The 17786-nt window shown below is 36.9% G+C and overlaps 1 protein-coding gene across 1 annotated transcript in view; it reads left to right on the top strand.

The window, feature by feature from the left end:
* Positions 1-17786, top strand: part of sdk (sidekick cell adhesion molecule) — a 207435-nt gene that overhangs the window by 147374 nt on the left and 42275 nt on the right. The window contains exons 4-11 of the mRNA XM_071593913.1: positions 3361-3643; positions 5958-6140; positions 6447-6667; positions 6937-7087; positions 8328-8455; positions 9127-9291; positions 14417-14536; positions 16505-16666. Coding sequence (XP_071450014.1) covers positions 3361-3643; positions 5958-6140; positions 6447-6667; positions 6937-7087; positions 8328-8455; positions 9127-9291; positions 14417-14536; positions 16505-16666 — 1413 coding nt within the window. The remainder of the gene's footprint in view (positions 1-3360; positions 3644-5957; positions 6141-6446; positions 6668-6936; positions 7088-8327; positions 8456-9126; positions 9292-14416; positions 14537-16504; positions 16667-17786) is intronic.

Here is a 17786-nt window from a genome sequence, read left to right as displayed (position 1 = left end):
CTACGCCGCTGTCGGTAACACTAAAATATTTTTCCATTTTCATTTGCACGACTTTCGCGTCCCTGCTGGGTCGTGCCTGAAAATGTCAAAGGTCAAAATCAGAAACGGGGATCAGGCGGTCGCCTGGGCGATGCTCTAGCAATTCACCGACTGAGTCACGGTGTCTCAATTTTCTCGACGATGTCTCCATGTGTTTGCATAATCCTATCCCATCCCTCCATTTTCTCCATCGGGTTTTTTCTTCATTTTTTTTCAAGTCAAATTCTCTTGATACCTTGCATAACTCTTTAGCGTATGTAATGAAAAATATCCCTCTCTGCCATTCCCTAGCCCTTTTCAAAGTTTTGGAGGGTTTTTCGTAGTATTCCTTGACGTTCTCTCTTCCCGAAGTATAGTCTTGTGTTCTCTTTGAATTCGTTGGGTCCAATGTTGGTTCCTTCCTGCCTTTTCCGCGCCAAGGTGCGGAGGGGACCGTCCGCCCTGGGCGTCTTTTTTATGGTGATGGCACTCTTGGTGTACAGCTGTCTGGGTCAATCAAGTTATTCCAGTCATTAATTAAAGTTAGGTTTAGGACGCCTCCTAATGACTATTGTTTTTCACAGTATCACGTGAAATTCCTCTTGTTTTCCTCGTGGCATTTATTTCTTCATCTTCTCTAACTTTCACATACCTTCATGTATTTTTTCTTTACAAATTCGCCGTACAAATATTCTACTGTATTCCTTCCCCTACCCCGCATACCCGACATTCCCCTTCAATTACGGTCTTAATAACATCTCTTTATCTTTCATTATTTTCTCCTCCCCTTTCTCTGCCTTCTTCGGATTTCCCATGGTAACTTTCTATTTTCAACCATCATATTCAAAACTTCGTTAGTCTCCCCTTCAATTCCGTTACCTTTCCTTATTCTTGTCCGTACTCGTCTCTCGAAAGATGGGGTAAAAATGAAAACCCATGGGAGGGTGCAAAATCAGAGACTGGTCGGGACGGCGCAAATCCTAGCTATGCCACTAATCTCTGGTAAACTGTCTGTTTTTTTATTTATATCAGCTTCCGTATTTGGTTCGTAGTACTTGCATTATATTTCTCCGGCGAGGTTGCCGAAGAGTGTTGAGTATGACGACAGCGATTCAGCGGTTTCAATTTCTTCGAATTTACTTCTCATCCCGGTTTTCCTGTGGTTTTCTTTGGTTATACTGCATGCATATCCATAAGGAAAAGTAGACTTTGTGCATACCGCTTAAGGCTCTATTAACTTTTTCCCGATTTCTAAATCTCTATTATTTGCTGGCCGTAATTGCTTCCTCTTGGAGAAAGCTTCAGTGGCACTGGCCTTCGCTTGCTTCCCCTCCCCCCCTCTCTCACACACATTTTGACATCGGAAGGTCGGTTTCTCGCTCGCGAATACGCGGAAACTACATCGAGGAAAGTCAATGGGAAATTTCTCGCGACAAAGATAACATTGAACTCTGCATTTTATTCAGTCAGGATAACTTCCCTGCAAGCTCGAGTTTTATTTTGTTTTTATTTGAATATTTAAATATGATTGTTTTATTCTTGATGAGTTTTGGATTCCAAAGAGTTAGGGCTCACATCAGTGCCTGAACTAAGTTGGCAGTGTGGGCGTAAACCTCTCATAAATATCTCTCCCCTCCCAGTCCACCCCGATTCCCAACTCCCGGCCCTCCTAATCCCCTTACTAATTTTGCCACCGTCTTTTCAGGACACTTACATTTCCTATTGTTATTGTATTCGATATCTACAGGCTGTGTGGGTCTGCTCTCTCAAGTTATTCCTTTATTCCCTCCCTTCCCCTCTTCTTCTCCCGTCGTCACCCAGTTCAGCCCCCTTCCACGAATCATCCCCCTTGGTTTTTTTTCAAAATGTAAATATCTCTGTTATTATTGATTTTCTCAATAATGTTAGCAGTCTTGAATTTGAACGTCTACATAATGTTTTCCCTTTCTTGGAAAACCCTGGAGTTTTCCACTTCACCACTCAAACTCACCCATCCCTCACAATACTCCTCAAATTTTTCGTTTTTTCCTAAGATTTTGGTTTTCAATTTATTCAAATCTGAGTAATGTGGGTGTGTACAACTCTTACCAATTTGTTTCCTCCCTTTCCTCCGTGTATCATAAATCAGATTAAAAACATAAATTCGTAGGTATGGAGACGGAAAAAATCTTTTTCCATGTAGTCTGTGCGTAGAAATTTGAAAATCAGTAACTGAACGAGCGTAGCGATACCTAACAAAATCGCAACCCGAAGAAAAACATTGTCACTGCCTTCATTGGCCTCACTGTCCGTGGTTTGTCAAGAAAAGAGCGTACCCCAGCACCCTCTATTTCGAGGGTGTTTGCAGGGTTCATCTTTGATTGAATTAGCATTATTTTCATTCTGCAAAGTAATAAGTCCACGATCGCAGATTTTATGCGCAGTAGAGATGGGAAAGCAGCTCTGAAGTAATTGGTGAGAAATTTAGATTTAACCTTGTGAGTCCATTGCATTTTTAATGTGTGCCTCCCAAATGTAAATGCAATGCTTCCTTCCACCGCCCTTGCTGCGTAGCCATAATCAGAGAGTCATGTTATTACCTTAACCCTAAACTTTAATTACTCCCATCGTGGTGCTTTATTATTTACAGTTTTCTCAGAACACTATCGGGGCGTCGCATGGGAACCCCCGAGCAAATTTCCAAAGCCCCTCCTGCCGCAGTGTCTCTCAACTGGAGATCTGTCGCGGATCTACTCCTAGATCTCTGTGGTTGTGTCCGTTCCACCAGCTGTACTGGCTAGGGTTCATCCACACCGCGCGCGTCGCTCCCCTCTTGTCTCACACGATTACGAAGTGAATCCCACTCCTTCTGTCCGTCCCATTACATTTTTTTTCCATTTTGATGACATTATGATGTCGACTCTGAACTAGCCGACTCTTAGCGATAGGCGCCAAGGGTGCCACAGTTTATTGCGTCCCATTCGGAGTGACCCACTTGAGATGCTATCCTCAAAGCAATAGAGTAGCGATTGTAATGCCACTAAAACTTCTGCCTCCACCTGGATTCGAGCCCGGGCCTTCGGTCTGGTAAGCCAGTAACCATTAGCTAGTGCATCATCCCGATCTCCTTTTGGATTACTGTTTTGGGCATGTTATTGGGATTGTTTGGCTACTCAACACTGTTGAATATAGTTTATAGTATAAGTCAAATCACTGCATGTATGATCCGAGTATTTTTGTACTGGTGAAGCCGGGCCTACTGCCAAATCTGATAATGGAAATAACACTCATGTTAACCTAGCCTCAATAGCTATGTATATATGGCACGCGTGTACTGAATCCTTTCCTCCCTCGATTGCGCAGACATGGGTTCATTCGAGGGAGACGGCGGCGAGAGCGTCCTCCGCGTCACTTCGGGGCGCGCCGCCGTGCTCTCCATGCCGCCGATCCGCTCGCACCCGCCGCCAGCCGTGTCGTGGGCCGCCGACGACGCCACCCACCTGTACGGCGCCAAGTACGCCCCCGTGGCGCCTCCCTCGCCCGCGCTCTCCTGGGGCCGGGACAACGAGACGGCCTTCGGCGGCCGGGAGGCCACCCACCAGCTGGTCATCCTGTCCGCGGATTCCGGCGACCAGAAGGCGTACCGGTAAGTGGACGACCATTTAACTGCCTGTAAAAGGTGTGGGAAGGTGGTGGGTGGGTGTATTGTGTGGGTATGTGTGTGTCGATGAGGGAGTTCTCCTCTCACGATTAGAATGGAAAAATGAGAGGGTAAACTGTGAAATTTGTCTTATTTCCATTTGCAATTAAATTTGAAAAGCTTTGTTCTGCCTGGAAGATCAAGATTCCAGCCAGGATCCTCATGCCTGTTGTCAAATAGTTCTTCCTGATGGGCTACTGTATCACTTAATGCCAATATGAGAGAATGGAAAATGTTCTCATTTTAAAATTTCCTAAGTATCCCCATTTATAACAAGTAATAAACAGTTAATCCTTCTTTCAATGTAACTTATTTAAGCAGAAATACCTGGCTCATTTGATTGTTGACAGGTCAGTCTAGATCGCACATAAATATCCTTTTAAAGGTTAAATACTACCATGAGAATGGAAAGAATAGCAAATCCTCATCATTTTAATGGAATAATAGCATTTTTCCTCTTTGGTATCTTTCATTCTTATGTAAATAAGTAAATTGGCCATCAGCAGGAAAATATCAAGGCTTTAATAATTCAAAATTAAGCAATGAATTCATTAATAAATGGGAGTATAGAAGTTAAATTATTCTATCATCACATATGTGTAAATTCCGCAGTCAACTTACTTTTCTTTTGCATTTGCATGCATAACATATTTGTCTACAGGCTTGAATTTTGTTTGATCATTAGTGATTCTTTGCGTGCTCCAATCCTATTAAGTTGAATTGACAACTTCAAGTGCCTTTGTTTCTGCGTGTGTTGATATGAGAGTTTCCTATTATTCTCAATCTACCCTGAAATCTACATTACCTGTTAAAATTTCTTTCAAGTTCACATGATCCTCCATTAACTTCTCGTACACATTTTATGTTTACCAGTTTTGTTGAAACCTATTAATCTACAATGTTCTATATGACACTCAGCCTTTTCACAGCCACGTGTTTCTCAATAACTCCTTTCATTTCCAACTGAGTATGTATTTATATTGTCTGATCTGAACAGCACTTTATTCTGTTGGATAATTATTAGGCATTTCGAATTATTTCATGAAATGAATGCTTTTTTTTGCTACCCTTGACACCTGCCATATGACAGGCAGGCACAAACCTAGCTAATTTCTGGGCAGTTGTTAAAATAAAATCTCTATTCAATCTCAATCAATTCAATCAATAAAAATCTCAATCCAATTCAATATCAATAGTGTACCATGAAACTTAATGAATTCAGAATAAATGATATTTGTGTCTATTAAAATTTTAGTTTGTATGATCACACAAAATTGCTTCATATTGTGAAACACATATGAGTTTCACAAGGTTTTCATGTCTCTCCAAGAGTTCTGCTCTTAATTTCGCCTCGCCCCTCTATAATGACCTACCCTCCTCCCCACTCTTTTATATACTTCTTTGTTAATAACTCTGCTGGCCCTACTTATACTTCAAAGACATCCAGTCATCATCATTCTTCCTTCTCCATGGTCCATTCGTCACATCCTTAAGGTAATGCTCTACCCATAACCTATTGATAGGTTATTTATTCCCCAATCGTCGGCTGATATCTCTTGGTACAAGCTGTATTTTGTGTTTTTGAACTACTCAATAATGGATGTCTTCTAGGTAAATAGGATACCAAGTTGGTTTCTTTTTGTTATAGAAACTCAAAATAATAATTTTAATTCTTGCAAGGCAATAGATATATCATTTAGAAGATAAACTATAGGTCAAGATGATAGAGCTTCTGCCAATTGCTGTTCGAGTGGATAGCTCGTGTGTATCAAGTTAATGAGACTGCCATATGTTTGTCACTTCTGGTTTAAGGCAAGAATGCATTAAATGGTGGTTGAATGGAATACTTACTCAATCAAAATGGCCTCAAAATGAGTAGGTGATGAAAACCAGCCCCCTTCATTATCACATGTCCATTGCAAATATTTTGGCTATTGCAACATGCAAAAACATTTATTCATAGTTTGTGTAGTACTCCTTTGTGAATAAGTTAAGGGGCATAGGTGAATATGGTACCTAATTAGAACTTGAACTGTTTTCATTTGTGAAACTGTGTGCAAGATCTAATCGACCTAAGAATATATGTTTTGTAGAATTTTAAAACTATTTCATTGTAATGAATTAATGAAAAACTAATTTTAATGAATTAATCTCGCTTTCTTATTTAATCCAAGAGTTAATGAAAAATGGCATCTGGGGTAATTTTTGAATTTGAAGTTGTGTTTATCATGAGTCGTATTTCCCCCCTACTTTTTTGCAGTGCACAAGCAACAAACACGCAGATTGGCAAGGAAGAGAACAGTGCCTACATCCGCTTGATAGTGGTCTCTGATGGCACCAGTGATGATTCAGAGGTGCCTCCTGAGATAGTGGTCGCTCCATCAAACTTAACAGTCGTCAAAGGGGAAGCACTGGCTGAACTCCATTGCATTGCAAATGCAAGGTGGGTGGTGATAAATTTCACCCGAGGCTCATTTCTTAATGCTAAGAGTCAATTTATGAATCTTCTAACAGTACTCATAGGTAAATAATCCTGCCATATGTTGTAAAAGATGTGTTGATAAACTTTCATTGGAAATAACATGTACATTGGGTACTACTTAAGAGAAGCTTATTTTAATGGATTCAGTATTGTACTCTACTAAGATATTTGTCAGGGTATTCAAGCTTCTATTTTATTATGAGATTGAGTATGGTATCCACTTGTTCTCATCTGTATTAAGCCTCTCCCCTTTCCCTCCCTCTCAAGGCCACTGCATCAGCTGGAGACAACGTGGCTCAAGGATGGTGTACGCCTGGAACCAGGGGATGGCATGGTAGAGGGTGGCTATAGCTTCAACGACCCCTGGAACAGGACACTGTCCTTGCTCTCAGTTGGCCTTGCGCATCATGGTCACTACTCTTGTCATGTTCGCATGCGTTCCGGGGGACACCCAACGGCCAGTGCAAGTGCATACGTCAGTATAATTGGTGAGTAATCCCTAAGCTTTGGCTTTTTTGAGTGACAGATGGTTGACCAAATGTCTGAATTGTTTTGTTGAAGTTATCCACATCAGACAAACTATTTTCTAAATTTGTAAGTCGGATTGCCATTTATAGCACTCTGTGCAAAATTTATTTTCTCATTCTTTGGTGTTATGTGGTCTTATCCTTCCCATTTTTTTCTTCTGTCATTTCTGTGAAACTTGAATGAATAGTGAAGTTATATATTAATTTTTGACTTCTTTGTTGTGATACAGAGAGGCCATCCTTCACCAACAAGGTGCGACCTGAAACCCTTGGAGAATTTGGTTCAACTGTGTCCCTGCCATGTGAGGCACAAGGTGTGCCTCCACCCAAGGTCACTTGGTACCGTAATACCGTCAAGGTTGATGAGGTGAACCCAAAAAGGTAAATTTTTCTAAATCCTTTTTAGTAATCACTGATACTTTTAGATTTTCATTAAATTGAATTTTCAAATGTTATCTGTCAAAAATATTCCTTTCCCCTCTCTTCAAGCCATTTGCTGTATCTTGATTTGGGAAACGTTCTTCCTCCTCATGGCTTGTTCTTAATTGTTATGTAGCATAGCTCTAGATCAGACCAGGGAGTGGTTCCATTACTCATAAGTTGCCTGATGCTATTCTTTGCACGGTATCAGGGCATGGCATTGGTAGTTATTCTTTAAGAATGCCTGGTATCAGCAGTGGAAAATGAAATCAGTTATGACCGATGCCATTTCTAATGCCGCGGAAGCCTTAGGGAGAGTGACGTTAATTCATTATGTGTGCATAATGTATCAAGTTAAAGGAACTTAGATGAAAGAAAAACTTTTTTTTTCAACCATTGCCATTGGTTGATATTAGTTCTAAGAAATGTAAAAACGGCATTCATAGATTATTTATACTGTCTGAATAACTACAGAGTTTTCTCTCCATATTCGTAAGTTCACGTTTATAAGCACATTTACATTTTATTTAATAATTAGTATTTTTATATCTTGAATAGCTAAGTAATACAGTCTGATATGAAATTACGAAACAAGAAGTCTTCAGTGCTATTTTGTGAAGTATTATCATTGTCTGTTCATATTATTTTCCTCTGCATATACCAATCATGTCATAAGGCATAAAGGACCATTCTGCAAAAATTGCAATGAACTGATTACCTTATGGAGCTGTATTTCAATGGACATTCAAAATTAATTTTCCACAATTTTTCTAATATTAATCTCATGTATTGATAATGTTGCAGAAGATCATGTGCTTTGGCATATCCTTTTAAAGTTGGCACATTTATGGGTTAAAAGTCGCAGATTGGTGTTATCTAAGTTTTGCCTAATATTCGTAATCTAAAGGTTAAGGTAGGTTTTGGATTGACACAGCCTATGCATTGGTACAACAATACATTCCCTTGTCTCTTTTATAAAACACAACCTGACATCTGAATCTACCATAAGCCCCTAACCATTTCCACAAACTTACTTCCTCCCTTCATTCCTTCCAACATGGGTAACAGAAATTTTTCTAAATAAAACAAAGTAGATATTTGATAATTTCTCATTTTAATTAAATAGGAAGGAAAGTAAAGTGTAAAATCATTATGAAAACTCAAACCCTATATGAGCTCACATGTATTTTTTCACTTGCAGGTACGTGGTTTCTGATGATGGCTCCTTGCAGATTCGAAAGCTAAGAATGGAGGACTCTGGAATGTTCCAGTGCATAGCAGCCAATGATGCTGGAGAAGATTCACTGACCACATGGCTTCGCGTTAAAAGTAAGGCTTTGTATGATCTTGCCTTCTCTTTACATGCTCATTGAGTGTTAGTATGATGGGGATACAACCTCACTTTTCTCTAATTTGCTCTTACCTTTTAAGAAAAATTAAATTCTAATGCCTCACTTATGAATTCCATTATTTCTTAAAGTGATAATTTTTTTAGGTTCTCCTAATATGTTTCTTCAGTTTTACATTTTATTGTGTGCGTGACAGTTTTGCACAATCTGTCACAATTAATATATTGAAGTGTTTTAGAAGCAAGTATTTGGGTTTTTAATTTACGTGGTTTCAAATGTTTTCTACGTTTATAATATCAAAATATTCTTTTCATTAAAAAAGAGCTACAAAATTCTCTTTGGTCCCCCCAATTCTTTTGCATTGTTTAGTGCAAGACCATGATGATATGTAATATTCACTTTGGGCTAGTTAATATACATCAAACTCGTATTCGCGATATCTATGTAAATTATCATTGCATGTATTATTTTTCAGCAGGATTGTACATGTATGTAATTTCAAATATACAGGTTATGTTTAATGGCCGCTTGATTTTTACATTAGGTATACAGTGCTTTTTACTGGTATGGTGCCTTCATCTATCCACCATAATAGCATGTGTTTTCAATTCTGATTTGTGTGATTAAATTTGCATTTTCTGCATACCTAAGGGACAGGAAGTGTGCGATCAAAGCGAGAAGTTCCCTCTGGCTCTATTGTTCGTGTGCGCAAGACTGATCTGGAAAAGCGACAAAATCCTCGTGGATTCCCATCAGGCAACAAGAATTCCACTGAGCCCACTTCCAACAAAACAGGCGAAGAGGAAGAATATACGTGTAAGAATGTCGAAGGCGTGTGAGAGGTTAACTTGTGTGTAGATAGACATTGCACCCTTTTTGTGTATGTAGACCCTAGAACAAGGACCAAATTGCTTTGCTCTTGGTCCCAATAGCCGCTTGCTTGGAGCCATCGCCAATTGCACTGCACCCAATAGTTTTGGACATAAGCACAAAATTGTTTATGTCATCACTGATACATTTTGCATGTGAAGTCTACAAATAGAAATGAGGTCTTTCTGTACCAGAAATTATATTATTGGATATGAAAGTACACCACCACATGGAATGATCTGTTATTGAAAAAGTGTGCATCATTTTTTAAGTAATGGATTAGATGGTGAACTTGGCTCAAGATTAAATCTAAGATAAAGAGAAAATCTGTGTTTTCTCTCTGATGAACAAATGCATACTCTGGGCCTCTATTTTTTAAGCCATGTGTTGCAAAGTTTTCAAAGCATCACTGTTTCTCATCGTTAATGTGTGAAAATTCTCATATGAGTCTCAAGAACTTTAAGGTAGAATGTGTATAGCACAAGACTGAACGACAGAAAAGGACTGCTCACAGTGAATAAAGGTGAGAGCAGGAGCTGCTCTTCTATTCATTACTTTCTTTTGAAAATTCATGGAAAGGTACAAATGCAATTCAGGAACCAGTTTACATTCAATACAAGGTCTAGTCAATCACAATTGTGAGCAAGTGAATTTTTTTAATGCATTTATTTTCAAAAAGGCATCCCGTGAATATATGAGATTTTGTTTTCATGAACTTCCTTGAAGTTGACTGTTCTCATGTCGATTTCAATATTAAAAATGAAAATTGGGTTTGAGGTAAGAAAATAAAAGGGGTACTTAGGTATCTTGTGTTTGGGATATTTGAGAATAATTAATAACTGGTAACCAGAAATTTTGCAAAATACAAATAAAATGTTCATACTGTGGAAGCATCATTGCGTTGGGAAATTAAGTTAGGACCAAAGGATGCAGCAGTAAGGAAAAAAAGAGTATGCAGCCACATGGCAATCTTAAAAGAACATGTATAGACAGTATGTAGTCTGGTTTTTTCAGGAGCCATCAGTCATTTAAGTATGTAACACTAAATTGAGGAAGAATTAAAAAATGCTGCCAGTAGTGATACCAACTTCCCTAATCCCAAAGAAGAATGCTACAAGTTGTAAACCATATCTCATAACCAGCGAGCAAGGTTGGAGCATGCTAATAGATCAACAGGTTCATTGATGACCACTGCATTTGCCAAATATGTGATGAAGGCAGTGTGGATGTCAAGAATGCAGCCCAGTTATCATTTGATGAGCCTGTTTCATTTCAGATTTGTTATTCGATTAGGACTCTGTATTCACCAAAATGAATCTGCAAGTATTGATGCATCATTGTTAGTTATCACCTTCCCTCCTAGATCACCAAAGATTTCTCCACTCAAAATGTAAAGATCGCTAATTAGCAGCTCGTATGTTGTATATTGAATTGTTGAATTCAGAATATCAGGAATTGTGTGAATCATTGACTCAAATTTGATATTTTTCAATGTACTTATTTTCCATTGGTTCAAGTAGTTGCTGAGTGGAAGTTATTGTGATTTGCCATTTTGTGCTACATAGGAAATATGTGTTCACCATCAATTTTGCTATTATTAAAATCAGTTCAGGGACACTCATTTGCACCTCCACTGTGTGTTCTTAACTTCACCCAAGAGATTTTATTCTTGTGTTCACCCATGGCTTTAGCACTTTTTCCTCTGTGCCAAATTACACATTTTTGTTCAATGTTTCCACTTTATGTTCTTCACAAGTTTTTGTGTATTTTATTTCCATTTTCATTTTCATTGTAAATGTTACTTCCTGGTATTTTGCTATTTTTGCTATTTTATGCTGCCTGAAATGTGGCTATTTTTCAAATATGACATTCAGATATTATGCAATGCTGTTATTATGTAATGTGTAGGCCCTCAAACTTAATTTCTAAAATGATTCTCTGGAATTCAAAATTGGTATCAATAGTTTTTCTCTGATTATTTCATTTAGCTCATATTTAAATCATCCTGCTTCATTTCAACTCACTGTAACATCAAACCTCTTTTGTTGTTCCCATACCAAGTGTTTAGACTGTGGGAACTTATTTCTTCCTGACACCTGTTATCCATGTGCAATATTTTTTGTGCAGCATGATTTCTAATGTGTCATACATGTACTAAAAGTTATGGCAAAAATTGCTATGGAATACAAAAAAAATGGTTAAAAAAACCAAATTGTAGCAGAGGAAATTATTTTTCTGTGTGAACTATTTTAGAGTATACAGTTCAGTAAAAATGTTTCCTTTTTGTATAAATGACATAGTCTAAAGCCTATTTTCTTTTATAGTGACATTTAAATTGTATGCTAATTTCTATTTAATCTTTATTGCATAGAGTTTATTGGTAAATGATATATAATGTATGATGCAGAAAATGCTGTGTCTGGTGCCGGTAACAAATCTGGAAAAAATTTTGAATAGTCCTGGTCATTTAATGTTGGAGTGTGATGAGGAAAGTTGTGAGATATGGGTGGAAATCCATTGGCAAAAGGGATGGACATGAATTTAGAGAAATTTGGATGAAATTTAATTTATAGTGGATGTAATTGCCGGCCTCCAGGCTTAAGCCTTTCACCACCTGTGTGACGAAGGTTTTTAATCCTTGTAAAGTTCAAGGGGATTTATAAATGATGACACTGTAATAGCACCATGACAATGGGGAAATTAATTCTAAGCACCTGGTATTAGAATCATAGATCAGTTCATTAATTTGACCTCTATTGTATGTGTAATGGATGCTAGTTTCCTTATTTTACTTTAGACTGAACTAGTGCCTAGACAGTAAGTTGGTAATGAGTTTTGCTTAGTTTTGTAGGTTATTATTAGATACAATGCCAAGGGAAAAGACTTAAAAGTTCTGTGCATGGTAGATAAAGAGGAATGGCTGACAATGTGTCAGCACTAGATTACTCTCGCAGTATTTGTTAATATAACCAATGGCCAAAATTTATAAAGGAAAGTGCCCAAGAGAATTGTTATAGATCCCAGGGTTTATGAAATATTGTGTTTGGGTATGGATTGCCAACTCCATAGTATATAAATATAAAAGGTAATTAGAATTTACATACATTATTTAGTAGAAATCTGCAAGAATAGAATTACTTTCTAACATTAGATGGTCGCATATAGCCTTGTAATATTCAGTATTTTAAAGTCACTATCGCTACTCATAGTACTTATGGCAAATATTACCAGAGCTACCTTTAGGTAATGGTGGGTTATTTATCTTAATTCTTAATTTGATAAAGAAAGAAATGCTTTTGATAAATGAGAACATGAATAGAATTATCTTAGAATCCACTTTGTGGAATATTTTGTAATAAATGAGCATATCCCTTAGCATGTAGTTTTTATCACTTTTTATTGATATGTGTTCAACCCATAACTTTTGATTTCAAGGGTTGCAATTTTCAATAAATGCCATTGGTTGGCTATCACGACTGAAAGTTGTTATTTTTTGCATAATATGAATGCCAGTCATTGTTATTCCTAAGTATTTAGTTTTTAATCATGGATTATATTATTTGTAAACTGAATTAACATGTGGCTATTAATTCTTTCACAAGTTTCCAAATTGGTATTTAGAACTATATAATTTAAACTGGTAGATGCACATAATAAAATGACTTCAAGTTTAAGATTTCTATGCTGAAAAAACAACAGCTGTTGGATGGGAGTGACAAAATGAATGCTATCAGGGATTGAAAATATTCATTGGCATGTGGCCACACATGATAGCTTTTTGTTTCCTTTGCTGTAAGGTGTTTTATGGGAGCCCTTTCCCAAGATTTGCTACTTTTATATTGCCAATTAGAAGTTCCTGAATTCATAAAAACTGCAACAGCTAATATAACTTGGGAAATATTTGAATGAGGGATATAAGTTGCTCAACGAACAAATATTTATGCAGAATAATAATGCATTATCATATGATACATCATGCCCTGAAAATAAAGTATCTTTTCTTTTTCTTTGTCTTGTGAATTTTCATTTGCATTTCTCCCTATTTAGTATTCATTTTTTGCTTTCTGATCAATTATGCACTGTGTAATCATAAAAAGTATTCATTGCGTTCAAAAGTTTTTACACCAGTTTTTCCAGTAATGCATAGTTTTTCTTGGAATGGTAGGGAATGTAATGGAATACCTAATTTTCCTAGCAATCCCATGTTAATAGGAATTTTTCTCTGAGAAATAAGTTTTCAAGAATATGCAATTCTCAGTTGTCTCACATTATCACTTTCTATCATGAATGACTGAGTAATAAGGAACATCATAGAAAAATAATGAAGATATTTAAAAAATCTAGATCCTTAAACAAGAAGAGGGTTATCCTTTAAATTATGTGGTAATACATGTAGTTGAGAACATTCCCACAGGAATGTAAGGTGCATTCAATGGTCCAAGGATCAACTTTGAAATTCATGAACTTTGAATAGGTAAACTATGCATGAATTCACAGTAATATTCAAAATATATTTTAGTGCAACTGATTTTGACATAGTTAAAATCACCAACTCCTAATCCCTGATGATGTTGCCTTAGCGTCAAAACTGGTATTACTGAGATACAATTACTATAAAACTGTGTGTAGTTTACTTATTCTGTGATTGCAAGGCATATTATCCATTGAATGCAATTATCTCAATAACTTATTATGACATGCATTTCTATTATCCCTTTCTTGTTGCATGGAATTTTGCTGTATAGGTATTCATCACCTGAGGGCAATGACAAGGTACTACCCTAATTTTGTGGGATTGTGTGTTCCGCTCATACCCAATGGGTCTCAGTGCTGCTACAGGAGCATGTAGCACTGCATGTGCATACTTTATGAGCTCTCTGTGATCAGTAGCATTGAAGAAAGTATTAAGAATAAATATAGAGATACTGCTCTCATTCACCACTACCCTTCTTGGGTCATATTTTAGAAGGGTCTAACTTTTGAATCCCACATGTGTGTTTATGCACCTGGGAGTATTTGAAAAGTGTGATTGCAAGAGTGTGGCCTCATCATGCATGTCCCTTTCACGCAGCCTCTGCCCCTGTGATGGAGCACCCACCCCAGAACCTGACCATTCTGGATGGGAAGGATGCCACGCTTGTTTGCCAGGCAGCTGGAGCGCCCACCCCCAATGTCACCTGGACACGTGCAGGTAGGAGGGACAAATGTGTAGGACACAGGAATAGCCTTAGGCCTTCTTCTCTCCTATGGTGTATTCCATGGAGTTTGTTTAAATGTTTTTTCAGTGTGTCAGTATGCCTAGTTCACCAGAGTTTTTTGTGTAAATAGACAGAGACAGTCAAACTTGATTGAAAGAATGATTAAAGTTATTTTTCCTCCGGGTCTGGGATATTAGTGTCATTTTCAACCAAAAAAATGCCAATAATTATGGAAACAAAAATATTATAGGATTATAGTCCAGTATTGGAATGTGCGTAGAAAAATATTTCATAACTTTCAAGATTTGTCTGAATGAATGATAACTGCTGCTGCATCAGTTCCCCTTCTATCAGTTCTAGTTTCAGTTTGGTTCTTAGTTTGGGTGCTTGATTTTGGTTGTGATAGTTCCAATAAATGGATAGGCATTGAGCTATTGATAGTTACAAGGACAAAACCTCAAATCCTCTTCTGAGAAATTATCACTTTTTGTGGAAGATTACATATGTTTTATGAGAAGTTTCACAGTGTTCTGAAGTTCTGCTTGCAACCTTTATGATTTTTGAAAATAAATTCCCCAGCTAAAAATATGGTTGCACAAAATCTATATTTTCATATGTTTTATACAAAATTTTCAAATTATCTGTAATGGAAATAGTTAGTATACTAAAAAATAAAAATTAATTATTGGCTGTCAATTGAATATGATGCAAACCTTTGTATATTCAATTTTTGAATGATTCTCCTACTTAACGGTATGATTCACCCTCCGGAGAACCATGGCCAGGCCAAAGCATTAATCGGTGAAACCAAAGATGGATACTATACCAATTTGGCATAGTGGTTTAGTGAGTTTGAACTTAACTTGCAAACTTGCTCTCCATCCCCATTAAGTGTGTATGTAAGATAGCACATTAATCTGCATATGTTGGGAGGAATAATTCTGGGGACTGGAATACAGAGTAGTTCAAAATATTTACCTGCAATAGACTTCTCTGAATGGTTTCTCAGTGGCTGCCTTTTCTGATATCAAATTATTTACGAGTGAGATGTTTTTATGTGTACGCATATAATGTGAGATGGTAATATATATCTTCATCTCACATGTGGTTAATAGAACTACGTAAGTACAAATAACTTTTGTGAATCATTTTGCTAGTTAATCTTCTTCTGGAGCATCCCATTTACTTGAGAGTATGTGTATAAGGAGCAGCATGGTACCAATAGTAACTTCATCTAAAACATTCTATGGAATCTTTGTTACTCTGTGGTGGATATTAAAATCTTGTGCGAGGTATTGTTTTAAAGAATAATCTAAAATAATATGAATTTCAGTTTTGGAACAGATGTTTTAAAATTCCGATTAAAATCATGTTAATATTGAGAAGAAGTTTTTAAAACGTTAGTGGGATTACACTGTCTATGCTCCAGAGAAAATTTTGCGGTAAAAATTATAACATTTGAGTCCTATGAGTAAGTCCTCGTGTAATTATCCCTTGAATTTAAATGCCTTTATAGAAAAAACAAGCATTAAACTAAAATGAGCCATAGAATTAATTTGAATTAAAGTAAATGATGCCTCTCCTATTTATGTACATTCAAGTTGTGCTCATATACATGTATATATCCTGCACCATTAATGTCTGCCTTGAGTCATAGTATATCTAGTAGGAGGGATATATCTGGACCTCTATGCTTATCATACTCTAGCTTATTTTATGGTCTAAAATGATTATCAGTACACATTAATTATGCTAAAACTCCATCCCTCTTGGTAAGATATTAGGAAACTATCAGCTTTGTTTTTATTATGGGTGCATTAAAGTTCATTATTTTCCATTCTTTCATGTAGCACAAAGATTTAAAATTAAGTTTCGAGTAGATGAAAATGCACAGGAATGCTGATTGGTATGTTGCCATTATAGTTTTTCTTCCAAGGCGTTCTCTTGCTCTCTTTCCCTAGATGGCTCCCTCATGTCTGGGGGTGGTGGGGGCAGGGTGCAGGTGGTCGAGGGGGGCAGCCTGCTGGTGGCAGCTGTCAGGGAGAGTGATGCTGGAGAGTACATCTGCACACGTGCCAATGAAGCCGGCTCCGTCACTGCCTCGGCCTTCCTCTCTGTCCTCGGTGAGTTCCTCTCCTCCCAGCATTGTCCTTGAACTAAATGCATTTATTTGTGATGACTTTTGAACAAAATGAAATGTATTGGCTTAGCCAAATGGAAATGGATTGATTTTTATACTCCTCTGCTCACAAGATGAATGCTAATAACTGTTTGAGTTAGTCATGAAGTCTCATCTTAATGCCTTCAGAAAATAACTGGAGAATATGATCTAAAAAACCAGATGAGTTGATAATGACTTGGAATGAGTGTCCTGATGTTCTTTTGGGTTAGCTCTAGAACTAATTAATGAAAATTGGTCTTGCTTATGGCCCAAGAAACTCTTGTTCCAAATATTCTCTTTTCCCATGCCATGCAATAACATTGAAAATTTGCCACAACAATCAATTCAGGTAATTGTGAATTGAAATAATGCTGTGAGTAAACTCTCTGATAAATTTTTTTTTAACTCTGTTAATAAATGATGAAACCCAGTTTTTAATTTTGCACTCGATGTGGGGCCTATTATACGACATTGCCATTTTTTATCAATAATATTTGATAATATTTAAAAGCTAGCACATAGCTACATATATTTGTTTTAACTATGATCAATTATGATTGAAAATGAAAAAGGGATTACTTCTCTGAGCTGCTCTCAAATATTGGAATCATAGATGAAGGGAAATTCATAGCTTGAAGAAATAGTCAGCACTATCTCTTAATGTATCCACAATGAAATTTTCATATTGAACCTGTGAAAATTAAACTTTAACTATATATTTCTTTAATTTCTTCAAAGTTGATTAAAATACACAAGTCACATGAGTTCAAGGGCTCAGACCTAAAATTTACAATAACCTCTTGAAATATAAATTACAAGATTCAGGTGTGATGTCGTGGAACTATTCCATAATAACAGAGATGAAGGTTATTACCATTTTCCACTTACTAAAGATTAATTACAGACTATTTTGGATGCACTGCATCATTTTCCAGTTAGTATACTATTCTTTATAAAGTGGAAAACCTCTAGAAATCCTAGATCTTCAACAAAAATGAATACATGTTGAACTCTGTAGATGATTATCACAGGAATTTCAGTTATTCTACTTTCAATAATTTCTCCAAGTATGAATGCAATGT

The sequence above is a fragment of the Hetaerina americana genome, unplaced genomic scaffold, assembly GCF_022747635.1.
Source record: "Hetaerina americana unplaced genomic scaffold, ioHetAmer1.1.p SCAF_1, whole genome shotgun sequence".
Lineage (NCBI taxonomy): Eukaryota > Metazoa > Arthropoda > Insecta > Odonata > Calopterygidae > Hetaerina > Hetaerina americana.
This window is presented reverse-complemented; position numbering and strand designations above follow the sequence as displayed.